The 23,646-nt window shown below is 44.8% G+C and overlaps 1 protein-coding gene across 2 annotated transcripts in view; it reads right to left on the reverse strand.

Moving 5' to 3' along the window:
* MBOAT1 (membrane bound O-acyltransferase domain containing 1) overlaps nucleotides 1-23,646 on the reverse strand; it is a 109,698-nt gene that overhangs the window by 22,636 nt on the left and 63,416 nt on the right. For both annotated transcript variants that reach the window (XM_032341211.1, XM_032341212.1), the window contains exons 4-7: nucleotides 21,160-21,255; nucleotides 6,202-6,257; nucleotides 4,121-4,175; nucleotides 2,501-2,684 (exon numbers count right to left, since the gene is read on the reverse strand). In XM_032341211.1, the coding sequence (XP_032197102.1) occupies nucleotides 2,501-2,684; nucleotides 4,121-4,175; nucleotides 6,202-6,257; nucleotides 21,160-21,255 (391 nt within the window). The remainder of the gene's footprint in view (nucleotides 1-2,500; nucleotides 2,685-4,120; nucleotides 4,176-6,201; nucleotides 6,258-21,159; nucleotides 21,256-23,646) is intronic.

Raw genomic sequence — 23,646 nt, forward strand, 5'->3', positions numbered from 1 at the left:
AAAATGTGGGAAAAAATCCGTGTAACCAGGCAAGACTCCGGTATGAGGAAAACACTTGCAGCAAGGGCACATTAGGGACAAGCTGCTCCAATAGCTGCCTTGGTAATATTCCTTACGAGGAGCGGCAACAGGCATTCTTAGGACACAGACTGGATCCTGAGCACAGGAGCTAAATGCAAATGAAGTTTATACCTCTGACACTTGAGGTCTGAATGTATCTAAAATTGAAGGAAACTATTACCAGCACATTCTACCAACAAGAGGAAGGTAGTTTGTTTTTGGTGGTTTTTTTTTTTTAAGATTTCATTTATTTATTTGAGAGACAGCATGAGTGGTAGGAGGGTGAGGGGCAGAGGGAGAGGGAGAAACAGACTCCCCAATTCAGCAGGGAGCCCAACATGGGGCTCGATCCCAGGACCCTGGGATCATGAGCTAAGCTGGAGGCAGATGCTTAACGGATTGAGCCACCCGGGCGGCCCAAAAAGGAAGGTAGTTTAATTACCCAAAACATAAGAGAGAGAGCATTACAGGGTGGCAATCTTCCATCGGAAAGAAATAACCATTTGACTTCCACTTCTGTCACCAGCAGAGTCAAGGACATGGGTCTGAATCACCACAGGGAGACAGCGGCTTAGCTAGGAAGGAGTCTGTGCAAGTTCTGAAATGCCTGAGCCGGGACATGAGCAGGAGATGGAAAGCTTCAAAAAGCCTTCCAGGATAGTTTACATGTAGTCTGCTCTGGCATTAAGATGTGCTAGCATTTTAAATGCCTCTGGACCGGGGCGCCTGGGTGGCTCAGTGGGTTAAAGCCTCTGCCTTCAGCTCAGGTCATGATCCCAGAGTCCTGGGATCGAGCCCCACGTCGGGCTCTCTGCTCCACAAGGAGCCTGCTTCCTCCTCTCTCTCTGCCTGCCTCTCTGCCTTCTTGTGATCTCTGTCTGTCAAATAAATAAATAAAATCTTTAAAAAAAAAAATGCCTCTGGACCAAGTGATTTTGCCCAGTTTCCCCAACATTTCAGGGAATGTCATTTAACAACAATAGAACTATAGTTCCCAACTTTATAAAAACAGGTCACTTTCTGGGACGCCTAGTGGCTCAGTCAGTTAAGCACCCAACCCTTGATGTTGGGTCAGGTCGTGATCTCATGAGATCAAGCCGAGGGTCAGGCTCTGCGCCTAGTGCCAAGTTGGCTTAAGATTCTCTCCCTCCCCCTCTGCCCCTCCCCCCCATCATGTTTGCAGTCTCTCCTTTACTCTCTCAGATAAATAAATCTTTTTTTTTTTTTTTTTAAGGCACATTTTCTTGTAATACGGGGATAGCAATAGCACCTCCTGAGAGCAGCGTGAGGTTCAGGTGAATGAGTATTTGCAAGAACAGAACAAGAACCGCATCGGGCTCTCAGTCGAGTGCTCACCGTGCTTGGTTGGCCGCGATGGCTGACAACACGCTGGGGAGGTACCACCTGGGAGCGCCAGGCACCTCCCACTAATGTGTCTTTACCTAAAATAACACCTGACCACGTCCCTCTCTCTGTGCAAGAAAATGCCAAGCATCTCCCCGGGGAGTGATATTAAGACTCCGTGATCACACACTCAGCAACATGAGAGCACTACCATGGTAGATTCTGCCAAGAAACACCTGTGAGTACTTCGATGCCCCATGGCCATGGCGACCTCACTCCCACACTGTTTCAGTAACACAGAAAGAGCTGAGACCGTTGACAACCTATACACTGCGGGAGACCCGACCGTGTCAAAACTATCTGAAAATTCACACTTAGTAAGTCACTTAAATTTTCAAAGAGTAATTTTGCCTAGATGTTAACAGTTACAAAATATTTAACTTTAACTCAATTATCCTGACTCTCCTTTTTCCAATTTTCCCTCTTCCTTCAACTAATCACAAACTTCCCTTAAATATGGGATATTGGATCTGAATAAATTTAGCGTATTTGTGACGTTCAGCACATTATCCTTATGTTAACTAATTTGAAATCAATAAAATTCAGGTTAAAATTTTAAAAATTTCCAAAAACCATCTTAAACTCTCGAAGTCAGTAAAACCAGTCTTTAAGAGCATGCCAACATAAAACTGGTTTCCCACATAAGAAGCAAGCTCTGCAATTAAAAAAAAAAAAATCCCATTTATTCTGGTTGCCACTCCCTCCCCATCCCCCTTTGATGACATTCTCCTTTGGCTGGATATGAATTTCTATTCATAAAGACCAAAAAAACCCTCATAAATCCAAATGTGTTAACTAGCCCAGTGCTGAGCACACTGTAAGCATTAAATATTGGCTAGCTGACCTAGTGGATAGATTGCTTTAATATTTCCAGCCCATGAGCTCGGCTGTGAGGCAAAGGTGGGGTGGGGGAGTTCCTGGCCAAGCTTTCTGGTAAACTGTTTGTAATTAGAACAATTACTAGTGAGAGTCAGCACTGGCAACAGAGCTCTGTTTTTCCGGAGCTCTGGGTAAATAATTAGCAGTAGCCACTTACAGTGGGAGAAGGCTCAGGCAGGCTGTGGAAACCTCTCTGCTTCCAGTTCACCTCCAGCAACTTCGTGTGTATGTGTCTCCCTTCAATAAAGTCTATATAGTCCTTGAAATTGTTGCAAGGGCCAGCTATGACACTCATGAAGTTGAGAAGGTAGCTTAAATATTCCAAGAAAGAGGGTTTTACTCTGTGAAAATAAAGTTAAAAAAAAAAAAAAAAGTTGAAAAGCCTTCAGTCTTTAAGATCCACAGGAAAGCCAGTCCTAAACACAGGCATGTTCTTCGGAGATGATGAAACAACACGTGGTCTTTCTTTGTCCGGGTTCTCTAAAAATCCCCCTAAGCTAGAGACCTTGCAGAAAGGAGCTGGTGGGTGGCTCAGAGAAGGCGTGGGGCTCCGTGGCGCCCTCTGCTGGCCGACGGCGGCTATAGACACGGAGGGCGAGGTCCAGGGTCATTCTGAGGCTGGGAAGTGCTGGTTCTCAGCAGCCCTAACTGTCAGCAGGAGAGAATGAAGGTAATAAACATGAGGCAGGGTGGGAACCTGACCTAATGTGAGCTGATCCAGATGCTGTGAAACGGGAAAACTCCCTCCCAACTGCCAAAATAAACACAAAAGCAAACCATGGGTGGAACCCGTTTCCATTTGAAGAGGACACACAAAACTACCACTAGAGCAGTCTCGTGTCTGCTCCGGCATCCAGGCACGAGGTCGCCAACCACACAAGGCACAAGTAGTAGCAGGAAAAAATTCTACAGAGACCAGCTCTAGCTGGTGTTTTAATCGCATTTAAAGGGGCAGGATAGTATTGTGGGGCAAGTTTCCCCCAAATGCCATTGCTAACCAGTCACTGGAATTGTGCCCTACATTTACTCCCCCAAAACACTGAGCAAAGAATCTGATTCATTTGTCTCTTGCTTTGAGTCTCCATGGCTTCCGAGTCTCAATCCCTTAACGTGAAAACGAGGCACTCAATCTCTGTACCACTCAGGACCCTCTCTTCCTCACCCCTGACTACCTCCTGGAATTCTCTGATAGGAACCCTCCACCGTGGCTGCCTGTCCTTCCCCGATGTGCTACCTCACGAGCCATTTCCATTCCCTATCAATGCTATCCCTCCTCCCTTAGAGCCTCCCTTCCTCTCCAACATCCACACCAGCCACAGTCTGCCTTCAGCCTGCTTCCTGCTTCCTGCCTCCTGTCTCCTACTCCAGCCCTACTTCCTAGCTGCTTTCACAGCGGCATTTAATCATACTGATGTGCACAGATAATTGTTTCTTGAGGACCCTCAGACACATGCCCAATAAAAATAACTCTGTAATAGACTTAACAACAGCAGTGAAGATGAATCTTGCAAAACTAACAAAATTACAGACCTGTCTACTCTCTGCCCCAGCATCCTGCTTCTGGAACTCTATCCCACCACTATACACAAACCTATTTAAAATGACTTGGGAACAGGGTTTGAAAAGCCATAGATTGGCAGATAACCCAAGTATCCATCAACAGCTTCATTAACAAGCAATAATACATCCATATAGCAGAGTTAGTCCACATTAAAAAATGAGGAGGGTTTCTAGACGCTGACATACAAAGGGCTCGAGAACATACTGTTACACTTACTTTACAGCAAGTCGATGTTGCTCAGCAGAAAGGTCTTCAGCTCTTCGACCTAATCCTATAAAAAAGAAAAATGTAGCAATACGATGTTTGAAGTAGAAAATTCCAGAAGAGGCTTATATAAGCCATTTGGAAAAAAAGTGATTTATGTCACATTTCATTTATTTCATGAATCATAATATCATTTTTTTTTTTTCCCTAATGCTCTGGAGTAGTTAGCCACAAGCGCACGTGTGAGGGGGAAAGTCTGCAGGTTCTCGTGAAGAGGGGTGAAAGCAGGGCTTACTCCTATTTAAACTGCACGGTAGGACATAGATCCCAGAGAACTCCCCGCATCTCCTCTGCTCCTTACCAAAGTGCATTATGCTACAGGAGAGGGAAAGAGAAAGAGAGAGAGAGAGAAAGAGAGAGAGAGAGAGAGAGACATGACTTTGCAGCCTGCACCAGCTCAAAGACCTCCCTGATTACGCCAGCAGCAGACACCTGCTACCAGCTGAAAGCATGGGTTTGGAATGGGGAAAGGAACAGGGGACTTTCCTCTTCTAAAAAAACAGGAAATGTCATCTTGAATACAGGGAAAGTCCAAGACTTATGAGGTGATTCTTCTTCTTTTAAAATTCGTCCATGCCAGGAAAAAACAAACAAACCCAAATCACCTTTGCGCTTCTCATAAAATTTATATGTTAACTTACAATTGCAGAAACTGAAGTGTCATCTAATAAGCTATGAACACTGGACTACAAAGCTGTACATCCAGCTAAGACCGAAGATGGTCGCCAATCATAAAGGCATTTCAGAAATATGCATACAGGAAGACTGGGTTTCTGGAATTTGCTTGTTCCTACTACTCACAAGAAAAAAAGAAATAGCAAATAAACATCTTGCTGCACATAAGGGTTTTTTCAGAAAATCGGGTAAACTGAGAATGCTTTAAAAAGTAAATTCAGGCAAAAAGCCTATTTCAAAAAAAAAAGGCAGTGTTTTAAAAAAAAAAATCACACTTACTTTCTAAGATGTCAACAATACATCTCTAGCAAATCTAGAACTTAAATTGATTTTAGCTACTGGTTTATGTGCTAATGTGAGTCTATCACCACTACCAACTAGACTTTTAGGTACAAAAACATTTAGTAGCACGTCCCGGTTTGCCTTGGGCGTTCCCAGTTTGGGCTCTGAAAGTCTTATGCCCTGGGAAACTGCTCAGTTCTAGACAAAACAGGACAGTCAGTCACCCTAGAAAGACTCTGTCCTTGGTATAAACTTACCCAGTTCTCTACAGAACAACAAAATCGCCAAGTATGAACGGGGAACATCCGAGGTCAAAATGAAATTAAATCAGCTTTAAAGAAAAATGAGACTAGCTAAGAGAGATTATAAATCTTCTCAACCTGTTCACACGTAAAGGAGCTTCAGCGGTCTGAAAGCATTTACCGGAGTGGTACAAATCCGTAGATACCCTCCTACTAATTGTATGTGACACCTCTTACGCCCACATTGAAATCCTCCAACCCGGCTGAACGTGCTGTCCTTCCCTGTTTTCATCGTGTAATTCACACTTTCTGGTCATTTTCAGAAAGGGCAGGAGGAAGGATATGTTCAGTTTTATACGAACAGAAGATTCTTCCTTCTCCCGAGCAGAAGGGTCAGGCTAACCTCATCAGATAATTTTCCAAGCCAAACAAAACAAAAACACTAAACAAAACTAGCATTAAAAAAGAAAAAAAAGTTAACCAGCCAATACTATCCTTTATTATCTTGTGAGCTTCTCGGATTAAACCAAAGAAAAACGATGCCGTTTCTTCCCCAGGGATTTGGAAACGAAGGGCAGAGAGCGCCATAAATTTAAAACATTATAAAGGTAAACAGAAAACCAACTGTTCTCGGTGTAAATACTTCAGCCAATTTAGATTACAGAACTAATAGATGGGAAAGTAAAGAGCATGATTAGAGAAGCTTGCAAATTTTTGACAAGTTATAGAAGATCTGCCAGCCTTTGGCTTAATTCTGGACTACGGGGTATAGTCTAAACGAAGACTGAATGTTGGGCTCACTCTTGGAACCAAAAGGAGAGTTGTTTTTCTCACCATCATGAACTTGGAATGCCAAGGTCGTGATCTTCTGCGTGACAATCATCAGAGGCCTAAAAGGAAGACAGAAGAAAATGGATTAGCAGAAGGACCACTAGAAGAAACATTTATTCTATTTCTCTGCGTGGTAGTTGTTCATCTCGAAGGCTCTTCAATAACGTGCAAAAAAAAAAGACCCAAAAAACAAAAAATGGAATTTAAAATTCCCTTCCAAATCATTTTAGATAAGTAGATATAACAACACTGAATGAGAGGACACCAGAGAGCCCCTGTTGCACAGTCACTCCATGTGTAAGTTCCAGGACCAGCACCGTGAGCATCTTCTGGGGCTCATTAAAAGTGCAGACGCTCCATTCCAGAACCAGAAAAACGAGGACCTGCATTTTAACAAGACCTCCAGGGAAACTCAGACGCGCATTAAAGTATGAGCAGCCCCCGTCTGGAGGGTACCTCATTCGGCACCCTGGCTCCACCTGGATGAGGTCCATATTCTGGCTTTTTCACCCTCATATGTTCTAACCTGTGTTACTCTGTTGAAGGCAATTCTTCCAAGCACACAGGGTAAGATACTTCTGTAAAATGCGGTCACCTGTCCATAAACTGTTTAGCGACAAAAAATAAGACTGATTCTCATTTGAAAAAAGAAATCAAATAAAAACTAAGAAGTGGCACCCATGCCAATAAGAACGGCAATTCAACAGAGGCAAGAATAGCTTTTTTAAAAATAAATATTTTTATGTAGTTACTGGAGATACAGAGGCAGAGATAGTGAGAGAGAGCAGAAGCAGGGAGGAGAGGGAGAAGCAGGCTCCCCACTGAGCAAGGAGCCCAAGGTGGGATTCGATCCCAGGACCTTGTGATCATGACCTTAGCTGAAGGAAGGCGCATAACCCACTGAGCCATCCAGAAGCCCATAGTGATGGCATAACTAGATAGCTACATAAAAAGAATGAAAAAATTATTTTAAAACGTACCAAAGATCTAAGTGTAAGAGCTAAAACTATAAAACTCGTAGAAGAAAACACAGGCATAAATCACAAACTTAGATGTGTAATGGTTTCTTTTTTAAAGATTTTATTTATTTATTTGACAGAGAGAGATCACAAGCAGGCAGAGAGACAGGCGGGGGGGGGAAGCAGGCTCCCCGCTGAGCAGAGAGCCCGATGCGGGACTCGATCCCAGGACCCTGAGATCATGACCTGAGCTGAAGGCAGAGGCTTAACCCACTGAGCCACCCAGGTGCCCTGGTGTTAATGGTTTCTTAAATGTAACACCAAAAGTACAGGTAACAAAAGAAAAATGTAGATTGAATGAATATCATTAAAACTTAATTCTGTGCTTCAAATGACACACACCATCAAGAAAGTGAAAAGACACTTCATAGAATGTGTGACTATATGTGCAACTCATACGTCCGATACGGGACTCGGTACTAGAATAGATAAAGAACTCTTACAATTCACTAAGAATAAGACAATAACTCAATTTTAAAATGGCCAAAGGGATGGACATTTCTCTGAAAAAAAGATATACAAATGGTAAATTAGCAGATGAAAAGATGCTCAACAATAATCAGTCATCAGAAAAATGGAAACCATATCATAAGCCATTTCACAAGCACAAGGACGACCAGAATCCCAAGGGTAACAAGTGCTGGTCAGGAGGTGGGGAACTGGAACCCTCAGACTTTGCTGATGGGAACATTAAAAGGTCCAGCCACTTCAGAAACTCTGACAGTTTCTTTTTCTTTTTTTAAAAGATTTTATTTATTTTCCCGAGAGAGAGACACAGCGAGAGAGAGAGCACAAGCAGGGGGAGTGGGAGAGGGAGAAGCAGGCTTCCCTCTGAGCAAGGAGCCTGATGCGGGACTTGATCCCAAGACCCTGGGATCATGACCCAAGCCAAAGGCAGACACCTAACAACTGAGCCACCTAGGCGTCCCAGTCTGGCCTTAAAAGCTTAAGCACAAAGTGCTTGTATAAGCAAACCTGTATAAGCAAGCAATTCCACTCCTAGATATATACTCATGAGAAATAAAAATCTATCTACACAAAAACTTGTACACACCTCTTCAGAGCAACATTATTCCTAACAGCCAAAAAGGAAATAACCCCAATGCCCACCAACCGATGAACGGATAAATGAAATGTGGTAGGTCTATAAATAGAACATTATTCAGCAATAAACACAGTCAAGTACCGACCGGTGCTATCATTTGGATGGACCTAGAAACCATCAGCCTACGTGAAAGAAGACAGACATAAAAGTCCTATGTTGTAGGATTCCATTATATGAAATAGCAGAATAGATACATCCATGGAGAAAGGAACAGGTGACTGGCTGCCTGAGGCTGGAGGAATTGGGAGGAAATGAGGCCTGGTGGTTAATGCACACGGGTTTCTCTGGGGGGTGATGAAAATATTGTATTAATTACGCTAATGGTTGCACCTGTAAATCCACTCTGCAAATATGCTCAAAACCACCGCGTTGCCTTCTCCAGATAGGTGAACTGCAGGATAAGTGAATCATATCTCAACAAAGCTGCAGTTTTTATAAACAGCATCTGTTTTTAATCATCCACCTCTATTTAGTACCGTTAATAGTTCCATTCTTGCCCAACCAGACAAGACCAAACCCCACTGCTCAACCGTAACGTCCTTCAATCCTTCTTAGTCTAGCCTGGTTTTCTGATACACACTGTTGAGGCTTCCTATTGAATTTGCTGTCTCTGACCCCTCTGGGCTGATGGCTCATTTATGTAGATGGTGAGAATAGCATTCCTGGGATGATCCTGGGATGCCACACTCTCCGTGAGCTCAGGCCAAGTGTGTGGGAGCATGGGATGGGGCACAGACCATCTTAGGCCAAGTCGGATATGTGACAACTGCACTCTACCTCTTGCCTGTGAGTCCTTTTTCCTCCTTAATTCTTCCCCATCTAGTTCCCATTTTCCATCTCTATAAAATAACATGCATGTGGGGCACCTGGGTGGCTCAGTCGGTCAAGCGTCCCACTCTTGGTTTCAGCTCAGCTTATGATCTCAGGGTCGTGAGATCGAGCCCAGCAAGAGCTCCACACTAAGTGTAGAGTCTACTTGCGATTCTCTCCCTCCCTAACTGCCCCTCCCCTGGCTCATGCACATTCTCTCTCTTTCAAATAAATAAAATCTTAAAAAATAATAAAATAATCATGTAACATGTTTAAACTATCAATATAAACGAATAAACTATTTTAAAATACCAACAAATACCTTTTGAAATCTAAACACTCATGCCCAACTTTGTATCTTTTTTTTTTTTAAAGATTTTATTTATTTATTTGACAGACAGAAATCACAAGTAGTCGGAGAGGCAGGCAGAGAGAGAGGAAGAGAAGCAGGCTCCCTGCTGAGCAGAGAGCCTGATGCGGGGCTCGATTCCAGGACCCTGAGATCATGACCCGAGCTGAAGGCAGCGGCTTAACCCACTGAGCCACCCAGGCACCCCAACCAACTTTGTATCTTATTGGCAAAAGCCCAATGGCCACTTTTTCAAACAAGGTTCCTAATATCCCACAGGATGCTAGCAGAAGAGAAAGGGAGTCTGACTGCAGACAGACGGGAAGGACCGCCATGCTCTACCAGGACTGGTGTGGCAAAATCGGGCGCCATCCAGCTCATTCGAGCACAGGCAGACAAGCTCATTGCTCACACTGATTGTGACTGTGCTCCTATAGACTGAAAAACATAACTGTTCCTCCAGAGCACTGAGGTTTGGGTCTTAGAATAAGAGCTACAGGGAAGCTTTCTACAACAACGTGGACTTAGAGACCAATACAATTTTGCATTTCACCTTCCCGATGTCCCAACAAGACTTTGACTCAGAACGTACAACAGATGCCAAGAGCTATTTTTGTTGTTGTTGTTTTGTTTTGTTTTTTTGAAAAGGGTTCACTCTAAGTGTCACATTCAAAGTAGTTTCCAAACATGACTTTCAAAACACAGTGTTTCTTTCCAAAGCCTTTTTTAGCTTTTTTTATTTTTCCCTGCAAGATCAAAGGTCCTAGAAATCAGTAATAGGACCTAAGGCCCCCAGCTTCCCTTACACAAAGTCCAGTACAACATTTTTACAAATTTGAGGCCCACATCCTGGTGACTATGCAATGTGCAAACCAAGTTAAGTTCCTGCTTTCCATTTAATTCATAACTTCAGGTTTTTTAAAGGGTCTAAAAAAATAGATACATCAAAAAAAGAAAATGTTACAGAATTAGCGTACGTTTCTGTCTTTATAAAAATATAACGTTTGTTTTCCTCTATCTGGCATTACATTTCGTGTATTTCATACTAAGGCTTATGTTCAAAAATGCATCAAGTGGTCTCATATATGCAACCGCCTTGAGCAGAAGTCACTGGAATCTATGGGTTCTGGGGGCGGGGGCATCAACGATTAGCTCCTGCGGATTCGATCTCCAACTTCATGCTGGGGCCACACCCCCTCGAGCTGCACCAGCCAATGGCAGCGCGTGCCAGCACTGAACTCGCTGAACTTGTTTTAAACCTGCAGTGCCTTCCTTCCTTCCCTCCCTCCTACTCTCATCTCGTGGGTCAGATATGCATTTTAATCTGCTGCCTGTTCCGGCCTCTCCAGCTCCCCTCACAGGCATTTCACATGACAAATCTCTTACTCCTGCTGCCATCTTAGCATCTGCTCCTCAGAGAACCTGGACGACTACAACACATAATATGGAATTTCTAGATCATGGTCAACAAATAATTATTTATGGAGCACCTGGGTAGCTCAGTGGGTTAAAGCCTCTGCCTTTGGCTCGGGTCATGATCCCAGAGTCCTGAGATCGAGCCCGGCCTCGGGCTCTCTGCTCAGCAGGGAGCCTGCTTCCTCCTCTCTCTGCCTACCTGTGATTTCTGTCTGTCAAATAAATAAATAAAATCTTTTAGAAAATAATTATAATGATTATTATTCAATATGAAGTCTGCACTATTGGGTCTAGGTAAAATCTTGTATTGTCATTATTTTGGGGGTTTGGGGGAATGTCCCTTCTGGAGAGAAAAAGAAGCTGTGGACCAAATAGAATTCCTGGTCATCTAGACGACTTTCAACAGTATATTGCTTCTGTTTTAAACATCTTAAGCAGTTTCAAGCAACTTAAGAAACAACTCACATGTGTGATCATGGGTTTATTAAACACAACACACTAATAACCAGTGAAAAAGCAGATCTAAAACCTGCAAACTGGAACTAGAACCTGTTCACCAAGAGGAGATGGAGTTAGCATCCTCCGACCTACTCACTTTTCTGCGGGAGTAAGAAGTGCCATATGCTCCTGCTCAGAAGACTTCCTCTCGCCACATTTTTCATTGATCAATTTACTTACACTTATGAGTAGATCAGATGCCAAATTTAGAACGCCCAAGTTATGAGACTTGAGAGTCAAATCCAAAAAGCTACTGACTTAAAAGATGAAACTCAAATACCATCCATGTTGTATTTCGGTCAAAACCTAAAATAATCCGAGACGTGTTTGACGGTTTATGATTAGAATTCAAGCTAACTTTTGCAAAGCTGCAAAACCCAGCACACACGAGCATATACTACGGGAGGGACACAAAAAGGCTCCTTGGTGTAGCCAAAGAACTTCCTCCGAACAATGAGGCCTTAATACTCAGATTTTGCACCCTCTGGGAAGCATGTCTTGTCCATGGATTTGTACACACTCACTAGTAGTAGTAGGGGCTGCACTTGAATCCATGGGAACCATCTGATCAGTCTGACATCAAGGTTTGAGTCCAGCCTGGTTGAGGTGGGGCCATTTCTCTTGTCTTACAAAATGGTTCCATGGTTAAGGGGGAAAAAAAGAAAAAGATAATCAGATCGACTTCTGAGGAAGATAGGATAGTAGGAGGATCTCAAGCTCACCATGTCCCATAGATACAGCTATAAAATAGCCACTTCCATGTAAATGACTCAAAAAAATGACCTGAAAACTGGCAGAACAGACTCTTCCACTAAACACAGAGAAGAGGCCACACTGAAAAGAGTAGGAAAGGTGGAGACATGGTTGGGAACCAAACTGGTTGTAGGAGGGAGGGACACTGCAAGCATGGACAGGAGCAGACCCCATACCAGACACCCCACGTACTGGGGACCCACACTGGGAAAATGAATCCCCATCACCATTTGGCTTTGAAAACCACAGGGACTTAACTTTGCCAGTTCTTATGACCAGCAGGGCTTAACATCTAGAACCTTGAAAATCAGCAGGCTCAGCTCTCAGATGGCTGGAGGGTGATAGGAAACGGAGTCCTGAACCCTAAAGAGACAGCACAGCAAACAGCCCTGCTGAGAGAAGCAGCAGTTTGAAAAAATACCTGGAAGATACTGCGGTATATAGAAGCTTTATTTGCAAAGCTCAGAATGCATGCTTGAGGGCCAGGGAAGCTTTAGGAATCTTCTCCAAAAACAAAAAGCGCCCCTTCTCTCCCCCACACCAATGCCTAAATAGGACACCCACAGAAACCAGCAAAAACTCTCTCCAACGAGCTTGCTAACACCACACAACACCCACTCTCCTGCCCCATCTGATCTGCCCTTGGCAGGAGTCCATTCAGAAAGCACCACAAGCTGGCATTGTGCAAGCAGCTTCAACAGGGACCAACACCACTCCAAGTGACTCCTGCCTTGGGGAGAGGGAACAATAACCACACACAGCAGTTAGACTGTGACCCCACAGTGGACTGGGGCAGGCATCTGGTCTGACTGACGGCCCCACCCACCAACTAGAGCCCATCAGCAAACAAACAGGAAGAGTACCCTTCAGTTCAATGTGACCACAGCTCTGGAAAATAGCTAGTCTGAGCCAGCTCAAGCCCAAGGCAGCCCAACTGGCCCATTAGCAACAGAAGACTCAAATCCTGCCCACAATAGGCATTGAGAGCCATTGCAGACAACTGAACTGAAGGCACATGCAGCTCAGCCACAATGGTAGGGCACACTCAACACATAGGAAACCACCATGAAGCATCAGGTCCTGGTGAACAAGGGACATTGCTCTGCAGGGCACCACAGGACCTCTTCTTCGTAAGGCCAGTACTGTCAGGAGTAGAAGACAGAGCTGACTTTCCTAACACAGAGAAACAGACACACAGATTTGGACAAAATGAGGAGACAAAAGACTATGTCCCAAATGAAAGAACGAGACAAAATGAGAGCAAGAGACCTAAATGATAGAGAGATAAGGAATATGCCTGAAAGATCATTTAAAGTAATGGTCATAAATGTACTCAACTGGAGTATCTCAGTGAGACGTTCAAGAAAGAGATAAAAACATAAGAATGAACGAACCAGTCAGAGATAAAGAACTCAATAACTAAAATTTAAAACATACAGGAGGGAATAAATGGTAGACTAGAGAAAGCACAAGAACGGATCAGCAACTGGTAGGAGAGGGTAATGGAAAGCAGTCAAGCTGAACAAAGAAAGAAAAAAGAATAATAAAAAATTAGAGATTTTAAGGGAACTCATCAGTGACACCATAAAATGTAACAACATATGCATTGGGTCCCAGAAGAAGAAAGAGAAATGGGGGCAAAATTTATTTCAAGAAATAACAGGTGAAAACTTCCCTAGTCAGGGAAAGGAGACAGAAATCCAAATCCAGGAGACACAGAGAGCATCCTTTCCCCCCAAAAAATGACCCAAGGAAGTCCACACCAAGACACAAGAAATGAAAATGGAAAAATGTAGTGATAAAGAGAAAAATTTTTAAACAGCAAGAGAAAAGAAACTGATTACATACGAAGGAAACTCATAAGGCTCTCAGCTGATATTTCAGCAGAATTTTTGGAGGCCGAATGGGAAAAGTATGATATTTTCCAGTGCTGAAAGGAAAAAATCTGCAGCCAAAAATACTCTGTCCAGCAAGGCTATCATTCAGAATAGAAGGAGAGATGATGAATTTCCCAGATAAGATCGACACAATTGACAAACCTTTAGCCAGACTCCTTAGGAAAAAAAAAAAAGGAAGCAAGAGAGAGAACTCAAATAAAAGTTAGAAATGAAAGAGGAGAAAGAACAACAAAAACCACAGAAATACAAAGGACTATAAGAGAATATTAGGAAAATTATATGTCAACAAAATGGACAACTTGGAAAAAATGGATAAAATCCTGGAAGTATATAACCTCCCAAAAGTGAATCAGGAAGAAAGAGAAAATTTGAACAGACCAATGACCAGTAAATGAAATTGAATTTAGGGTCCAGGATCAGACAACTTCACGGGTGAATTCTACTAAACACTTAAAAAAGCCTCAATACCTAGTCTTCTTAAATAATACTCCCACCAAAAAAAAAAAAAAAAAGAAAAGAAAAAAAAGAGGAAGGAAAACTTCCAAATTTATTCTATGAGACCTGCATTACCCTGATACCTAAATCAGATAAAACCATTACAAAGCAGAACAAAAGAAACTACCAACAAAAAAAAAGAGAATTGCAGCCAATATCTGATGAACACAGACCCAAGAATCCTCCACAAAATATTAGCAAACCAAATCCAACAATACATTTTAAAAAATCATTCAACACAATGAAATGGCGATTCAATCAAATGGCGTTTTTTGGAATATTCACCAACCCATCGATGTGATACCTCACATCAATAAGAGAAAGGATAAAAACCATGGATCATTTCAAGATGCAGAAAAAACATGGATATTGTATCCATTCATGATAAAAACTCTCAACAGAGTAGGCTAAGAGGGAATATACCTTAACATAATAAAGGCTGTATATTTAAAAAAAAAAAAAAAAACAAACCCACAGCAAATATCATACTCCATGGTGAAAACTGAGAGCTCTCCCCCTGAGATGGGGAACAAGACAAAGATGTACACTCTCCTTTTTATCCAACATATTACTAAAGGTCCTAGCCACAGAAATCAGACAAGAAAAAGGAATAAAGGTCATTTAAATTGGTAATGAAGAAGCAAAACTTTCACATTTGCATATGACACGATGCCACATATAGAAAACCTCTTGAACTGATAAGGGGATTCAGTAAGATCACAGGATACAAAATCAATGCCCAGAAATCCATTGCATTTCTATACACTTATAAGTAAGTAGCAAAAAGAGAAATTAAGAAAATAATCCCATTTACAACTGCACCAAAAAGAATAAAATACCTAGGAAGAAACCTAACCAAGGAGATAAAAGAGGTACAGTCTGTAAACCAAAAATCACTGATGAAAGAAATTGAAAATGACACAAATGGAAAAATATTCCATGCTCATGGATTGGAAGAATATTGTTAAAATGTCTACACTATCCAATGTAATGTACAGGTCTAATGCACTCCCCATCAAAACACCAATAGTTTTCACGAAACTAGGACAAATAATCCTATAATTTGTGCATAACCACAAAAGACTTCAAATAGCCAAAGAATAACAACAAAATCACAAAACCAACCCATCAAATAATATACTTGGTAGAACTCAAACTCATGTCCTTGGAATTAAATTCCAAGTGACGGTGCTAGTTATCAAAAAGCCAGCGGAAGCCTGAATAATAAGCATGAAATAAGCAAATCCTGAAATCTTCCTGCAAAGAATCACTTCTCTGCCCCTATGACAGAACCCAATTATTCACACCTACTGGGTTGGTCAGAGGGAAGGGTCAAGATGTCATAAACCAAAAGAAGAAAACACGTTTCCATGGACAAATAGGCAAATGATCACGTCCCACCAGCAAGGGGCACAGGCAAGAGATATTTCTATGATGCTCCAATAAGGTAACAGGGAACACAGAGGGCTATTGTTCCACTCCTAGAGGCCATAGTTCACCATAATACACACTGGTAATACACTTGCAAATATATTTCATTAATACTTAGGATTTCTTATTATAATCATATGAAAAAAGCAATTATTAAAATCACCAATAAAACCCCCCAACAGAACCACACTGTCTTAGCATTTTGAATAGCCCTTTCCAGCCTCTCCTATGCATTCCATGTTCATTAAAAAAAGGGGGGGGTGGGTCTTAAGTCATGTATTAGCTCTGCAGTTTTGATTTTCCATTTTACTGTAAGCATTTTTCCATGTCACTAAACATCCTCTGAAGACATCAATTTCGTACCATAATTTGATCATTCACCTCTTTTGGACTATTTAGGATACTCCCAGTTTTTCACTACTATTGACAATAGCAGAACACACTTACGAATAAATTTGATTTCCTGAAGATAATTCAATCCCTAGGAAAATTCCTAGGGATAGAATATGACTTTTTAAAGATTTTTATTTATTTATTTGAGAGAGAGAGTGAGCAAGCACAAGGACCAGTCGGGGGAGGGGCAGAGGATCGCAAGCAGAATCCCTCTGAGCGCAGAACCCCAAGCAGGGCTCGATCCCACGACCCTGAGATCGCCATCTGAGTCGAGATCAAGAGTCAGGTACTTAGCGGACTGAGCCACCCAGCTGCCCCTAGAATATGACTTTTTAAAAGAAAAAATTCCGGCTTGAAATTTTATGGCAAAGTTGCCTTCCAGAAGGGTAGTACCAATTTATACCAGCGCTCGTTTCAGACTGTTTTTGAAAACACAGAGGCAACCCCAGTTGCGAATGTGGTAGGAGAACAATGATCTGCCTGAATCTGGCCCAGCCAGCAACAAGGAAATAAAGATTCTTCCTGCTGCTTCCTCAGAAAGCTCAATTTGTACTTTTCTGTGAGCAAAAAAGAACTTGTTCCTGATCATCACAAACTTAGAAGGACTCGAGTACCAGCTTTATCACAAGCAAGTGTTGAGCCTGCCCCAGGAGAACAGTAAATGTTCTGGTATTTTTAATAGCTCGCACTCACAGAGAAACCACAAAGGACATCCCCCGCTGCATGTCTTGATGGAAACTGCATTAGCGTCGATAATAAAACTGTATCTTCTGTGCTATCCTCACTCTTAATGCCAGTCCAGCCCAAGGAAACTTGATGACTTTCAGAATGATAAATAAAATTTCAAGGCCCAGAATAATCTAAAGCACCAGTTTACGGGTTCCCCCAAATTAAAGACATATATATGTTGTTGGACACAAACGCCGACCTCATCTCGTCCCATTCAATTCCTGTCTGGGCTCTTATTCTAAAGACATTACATAAAGGATGCAAAGCATCGGGACTTGGATGCGTGCTCCAGAGAGAACAGCTCTCTCGTCAGGCTGCTCTAAGACACCAGAATATTCGGCTGCAGAACACTACTTTATTCCTCCCCAAGATAAGGCTTTAAAACTGAAATAAATGTCACTGTGAATACGAATTCCATTCTGAAGGGGAACTGCTGGCTGTTTGCAGGCTCATCCTTAAAACAGACATTGGTCAGGAACCTCTAACTGACCGCTTGAGATTTAAAACATCTTTTAAGTCTCGGGTTGGTTATTTACCTCTCCATTTGTTTCTCCAAGAAGGTGGATTTACGACATGAGACATTTGTGCATTTGTGGTGGGCGGGAGAGAATAATGCGGCTTAACAATGTTCTATAGGAGTGCCTGGGTGGCTCAGTGGGTTAGAGCCTCTGCCTTCGGCTCAGGTCATGACCCCAAGGTCCTGGGATCGAGCCCCATATCGGGCTCTCTGCTCAGCAGGGAGCCTGCTTCCCTTCCTCTCTGCCTGCCTCTCTGCCTACTTGGGATCTCTGTCAGATAAATAAATAAGATCTTAAAAAAAAAAAGAATGTTCTATAATTTTAAAAAAGAAGAAGAAGAAGAAGAAAACACACCCAAGAACCAAACAGCCGGGGCACTAAGAACTAAAACCTACAGGTAATAGACACAGCTTCTTTGTATCTTTTCCCACAGTGTCTTTTCCAGTTCAAACATTCTATGTGGTTTGTTTTGGGGTTTTTTAAGATTGTATTTATTTAGGCAGAGAAAGCATGGGGTGGGAGGAAGGGCAGAGTGAGAAGGAGAAAGAATCTCCAGTAGACTTTGAGCTGAGCTTGGAGCCCCCCATGTAGGACTCCATCTCAGGACCCTGAAATCGTGACCTGAGCTAAGATCAGGAGTCAAATGCTAAACGGACTGAACCCCCCAGACATCCCCAAGCTTTCTATAGCTTTGTGTGTAATGCTAGAGCCTTCTTAATACAAGGAGATCTTAAAAATGCCCAAGCACAGGAATCACTTGAGGAAATGCGTTGGACCCCGCTGTTGGAAGTCAGGCTGACAGTGACAGATTCCACTGTCCCCTGCCGTCCAAGTCCCCAGATCTACCACATTTCATAAGCACGCTGCTGTCTTCCACAAATGTCCTTTTTTTTTTTTTCCTACTGGTAAATTCCGCCAGTTCTGGCTATACTAAAAATGAATCAATGATCATTCAAGAGTTTATGGTGTTACGGACAGAACTGATGGAAGAGGAGGTGTGAGAAGAAGGGGGAGAACTAGGGACACTGGAGGCCTTTCCCTCTGCAGGGTCAGAGCGGGGGGCAGCTGTTAGCCCATCAAAAGGCGTGCGTTCATAAAACACGGTACTGCTCTCCTACAGCGGCCACAGCTGAGTCCCACAAATCAGGTGGCTTAAAACCAGAAACATCATCTCACGGTTTTCCAGAAGCAAGGCATTGGCAGAGCTGGTTCCTTCTAGAGGCTGTGGCAGAACCTGTTCCGTGCTCTCCTCTAGCTTCTGGTGGCTTCTGGCCATCCCTGGAGCCCTCCGGCCTGTGGCTACATCACCCTTCCCTGGGCCTACGTCTTCACACGGCCTTCTTCCCTCTATAGGTCCCCCGCATCTGTGTCTCCCTGGGCCTCCTTAGGAGGACGCCCCCCTCCGTAATGAAGGGAGAGCCCGCCCTCATCTAGCTTGTCCTCATCTTAGCGAGTTACACCTACAAACACGCTCTGTCCAAAGAAGAACAGGTTCTGAGGTTGAGTTCAGGAAGACATGAATCAACCCAGCACACAGTGATGCGGGCACAGGGGAACGTCCCCTGCGGACTTGCAGTTGGTAACTTGACAGGCATTCCACGGGCTTTGCTCGCCCCTGCGTCCTGGAACCCGGCCTGGAGGGTTCGGGGATCTCAGTTAGCCACTGCGGAGTGATACATGAATGAACCTCTTGATTCGGCACCAAAGCCTTTCCTTGGATCACGGACCTGCTGAGTGACAGCCTCTCTCTTCCGTAAGCCGCCTCCGGACTCCGTTCCTCTAACGTGGTCCGAGAGGGTAAAAGAAAGTCCGGAGGCCTGCGCTGCAAAGGGAGAAGGAGGCGGCTTTCTGGGCCAACCACGGGTCCCTGTCACAGTTCCGTGCTCTTGTAAAGCTGTTCCCTCTGCCTAAAACACCCTTCCTCCTACCCCACACCTGGCACTGTGCCTAGCATCCTGGGGACTCAAAAGCTCTTAATCTCACAAAACAAACTGAGGGTTGCCGAGGGGTGGGGGGTGTAGGGAGAGGGTGGGGCTTATGGACATTGGGGAGGGTATGTGCGTTGGTGAGTGCTGTGAAGTGTGTAAACCTGGCAGTTCACAGACCTGTACCCCTGGGGCTAATAATATATATAAATTTAAAAAAATGATAAAAATAAAATAAAAATTAGGGCCAGGAGCTCCTCTAAGTGTATGTGTGGGGGCGGGGGGGGGGGCAGGGGAGTTCAGCTTGGGGGTGAAACCAAAAAATGAAGTTTGTTGATTAAACACCAGGGAGAGTTAGGATCGCTGTTTAAAAATGATTTTTAACATGATTTTTAAAATGATTGTTGCTCCCGTATTTTCCCACCCACTTCATTAGAAAGTAAGACGTTTGCGAATCAGTTTCAGTACCTGAACAACGGTGCTGCACGGCCTGCGGGGAGGGGCATGCCGGAAGGAGACAAGTCAAAGAGAAACGTAAAATCCAAGAGCCTGAGTGAGTCAGGGAGAACCGATGTAAGAAGAGGCAAACCACAGACACAGAGACGTGGGGACAAGAAAGTCCTTGTGCCTCAAAGCAACACCTCTGCCTTCCAAAGCCTCTTCTTGGTGGGACCCTTGAGTTACACAACTGGCGAAATTCACAGAAATGAGCCACGAGTTGCAACCGCTTTATTTCATTACCTGTTCTCCAATAACTCATGGACTCAAGGGCAAGTCAACCTGAGGGGAGAAGGCGGGCTCTCCCCCTGACCTCAGACTCCTGCAGAAAACAGACCCGAGCTCCTAGGGAAGTAACACGGCTACTATAATGAGTTACGACGACTCACTCTGCCTTACAGTCCATTCCTCAAGATTCATAAAACGCTCTTCCCAAACCAACATCGACAGCATACACAAGACTCTGCCCACAGTCTTCACCAGGTGACCATCAGGAGAGGGGTGGCCCCCTAGCTTAAGGTCATGGTGACAGACAAAATTTTTACAACGAGTACGGAGACCCCTGCTGTGCTGCATATTACCTTCTAGTTGCTGGAAGTCAGGGGAATCTGGGGAGGGGCCAGGGCAGCCAGGGGCTGCCCAAAGGGGTCTGCTTCTCAGCGCGTATGGAAGAATCTCGCTATGATTTAAAATCAGCATGCAATAAACACCAACCCTGTGCTAAGAGCCTCAGACTAGGGGCCAGGAAGCTATTTCTGTAAAGAGCAAGATAGTAAAGGTTTTGGGCTGTGTGGGTCATGCGTCACAACCACACAACCCTACCACCAGTGCAGCGTAAGAGCAGCCCGAGACGACACGTAAGTGGGTCAGTACCCAGCTGTGCTCCAACGTAGCTACAAAAACAGGTGAGGCGACAGGACAGGTAGAGCCCACGGGCCCCACTTTGCCGCCCCTGCCTTAGAACACGGCAGAGCTCATCAGACCTTCCAACCCAACCTCATCAGAGCACGATCTTCCCAACCGACCGGTCAATCTAACCGCTTGAGCCTCACAGACCCCAAGAGACCGAGTCGAAGGCCAAAGTCCAGGCGCCCCCCCCCACCCACCCAGATGAAAATACTCACCCGGAGAAATCCGTAGTGAGGATTCCATAGTGGAAGATATAGATGCGGCTGACGTGGCACAGCGTCAGGTAGGCCATGGCGACGAAAAAGGAGTATCTGAAACCAGAAAGAGGGTCTGATGATTAGGCAGGACGGTGACACTGTCCATCTCCTCCTCGTCCTCCCCCTCGCTCCCCACACGCAAGCCACCCCAAAGTCCTCCCGGCTCGTCTGCGGCCCAGTCCGTGCACTGCTCTCACTTTCCCACGCACTGCCGGGAGCTCTTCATCTTTTGTCACGGGGACAGCACGATGGAGTCACCCAGGGAGCTGTGCCACCGCAGGCACCTGGACCGCAGCCTCCCGATATGGGGGGCTGAACCGCGCCCGGCGGATGTGACTACACTGGGCGGCCGGAGCTGGGAACCACGGCCCTGTGAGGGCTGCACTCCGATTCTCCAATCCACACACCACCATCCTCACACCGGATCTCTGTAAAATACAGCCCAGCATGGCGCTGCCCACCAGTCCCTTCCTCAGACGCTTTGTTCTCCTGGCTGCCAGGCTCTGAGTTCGCGGCCCACTGCTCTGGTCCATCCGTCCACGGCTCCTGCTCAGCTTCACTCACTCTACTTCCTCCTTGGGTGAGAGCGTTCCCAGTGCTCTGCTCGGGACGCTCCCAGCCCACGCCTGAGGCTGCGGGGACCACATACTCTGGATGATTCCATGGCTTCCTATGGACACCGGCCCTGACCACACGGGATGAACTGGCAAAACACACACACGCGCGCACACATACCCATACACACACGTACACGCACACACATGCCATTCAGAGCACTCACCAATTTGCCATTATATCTAGGTGACGTGAAAGGACAAAAATTGAAATGAGTGAGTTCTGAAGACGGAACTGTCTTCATTAAGTGACTTGTGGATCTGCAGTCAAATGCTCTACCCCTGAGTTGTGATTTGAGGATCTGGAAGCAGCACGCCATCCAGCAAGACGAGGGGAGCTCCACGGAGCGGTACAAAATGGAAGGTTTGCGCAGGCAGAAGGGTGGACTAAAGGAGTGACCAGGGAAAGAGAAGAAGGGACTGTTTCAGGCAAGGTCACTTTCTCTCAGAGAGAAGCATCTTACCCTGCATCTTCCCTTTGGGGGATGGAGAGGGCCACGTGACAGATCTTCCTTGGTGCGGACCAGAAAACTTCCTGGCTGACCAGGGAAGACCCCTATTTCTGGGGGAGGTTGAAAACTGCAGCGAGGTTAGGGTATTAAGCCTCGGTTGGGGGAGGTGGCCCAAGCGACTCCATTGTGGGTCTGTGGTTTTCTTCCTAACGGTGATAACCGAACTAACCATTGTCTCCCCAACGAGACCAAGAGCCCCATGAAGGCAAGAACGTCTTGAGTGTCTCACTCTCAAGAGCAGACAGCTGCGTGCTACAAGAACCAACAACTAAATGAGTGCTATCAGTCGTAAAAGCCTCCAGCGGGTCCCATGGTCCAGTCACATCCAAACTCCTGAACACGACATGTGACGTGCTTCGCGCACTGAGCTCCACCTTTCCCTTCTGGACTCCTCTTCAGCCACGCTCCGTGTCCCCCTTACGTTCAAATGACACCAGCTGCTCCGTCTCCACCCTGAGAGCCTCCTTCTCAGGCTAAATGTCTTCCACATGCCGCTTCCCCTGCCTGCAACCCCCTTCGTCTCTACTCTACCTCTGAACTGCCTTATTACCTAGTTACCAGGTAGGTCTCAGCAACCAGTCAGTCCCCTGGCTCCCCAGCCCACCTCCAGCACCATTCATTTCTCCATTCTCAGGATTTCTCTAGGGCTGCGTGCCAACATACACAATTATAATGCTGAAATTATATGTATGTGTCTGTTCCACACACGCACTGTGACCTTGAGCATCCCTACCCTTGACCACAGACGGGCTTCATGGACGGTTAGTTGAAATGAACTGAAAGGAGTACATTCAACATTTCAAATGGCTCAGGAGCCCCTCAGCAACACACACATGCAGAAGGAGTAGCATTTAAACATGGGTCATAACAGAGGGAAGATGGAGATTCTCAAATTAAATTATGCCGAACTGCCCAAATGCACATTAAAATAACTCATGAAGACTGGCGCAACCCAGGGACTCATGAAGGAGGAATGATAAAAACCCACGTGGTAGCAAGGAAGATCCAGACAGTGAGTGGCAGGAGTTCTGTAAACACCAAAGCACTACCTGTCTTCACGTTCTCTTTACCGGTATTTACAAAGATGTTACGACCCCAAAAAAAGACCTTCCCAGACTCGGGTTCATCTTTAAGGCTTTCCAAACAGGAAGACGGTGAACAAAGCGAGTGAAGAAGAGAAAGCAACTCTCTGAAGGGCTGAGCGGAAGGATGGAGCTGGGGAGACCTTTCTGCGTCTCACCTCTGCTTCTTTCTCTGGCCAGTTCGCGAGGGTCAAGGCAAAAGCACAAAGTGAATTCAAGAGACAAATTCTCCCAGGG

The sequence above is a fragment of the Mustela erminea genome, chromosome 4, assembly GCF_009829155.1.
Source record: "Mustela erminea isolate mMusErm1 chromosome 4, mMusErm1.Pri, whole genome shotgun sequence".
NCBI classification, from domain to species: Eukaryota; Metazoa; Chordata; class Mammalia; order Carnivora; family Mustelidae; genus Mustela; species Mustela erminea.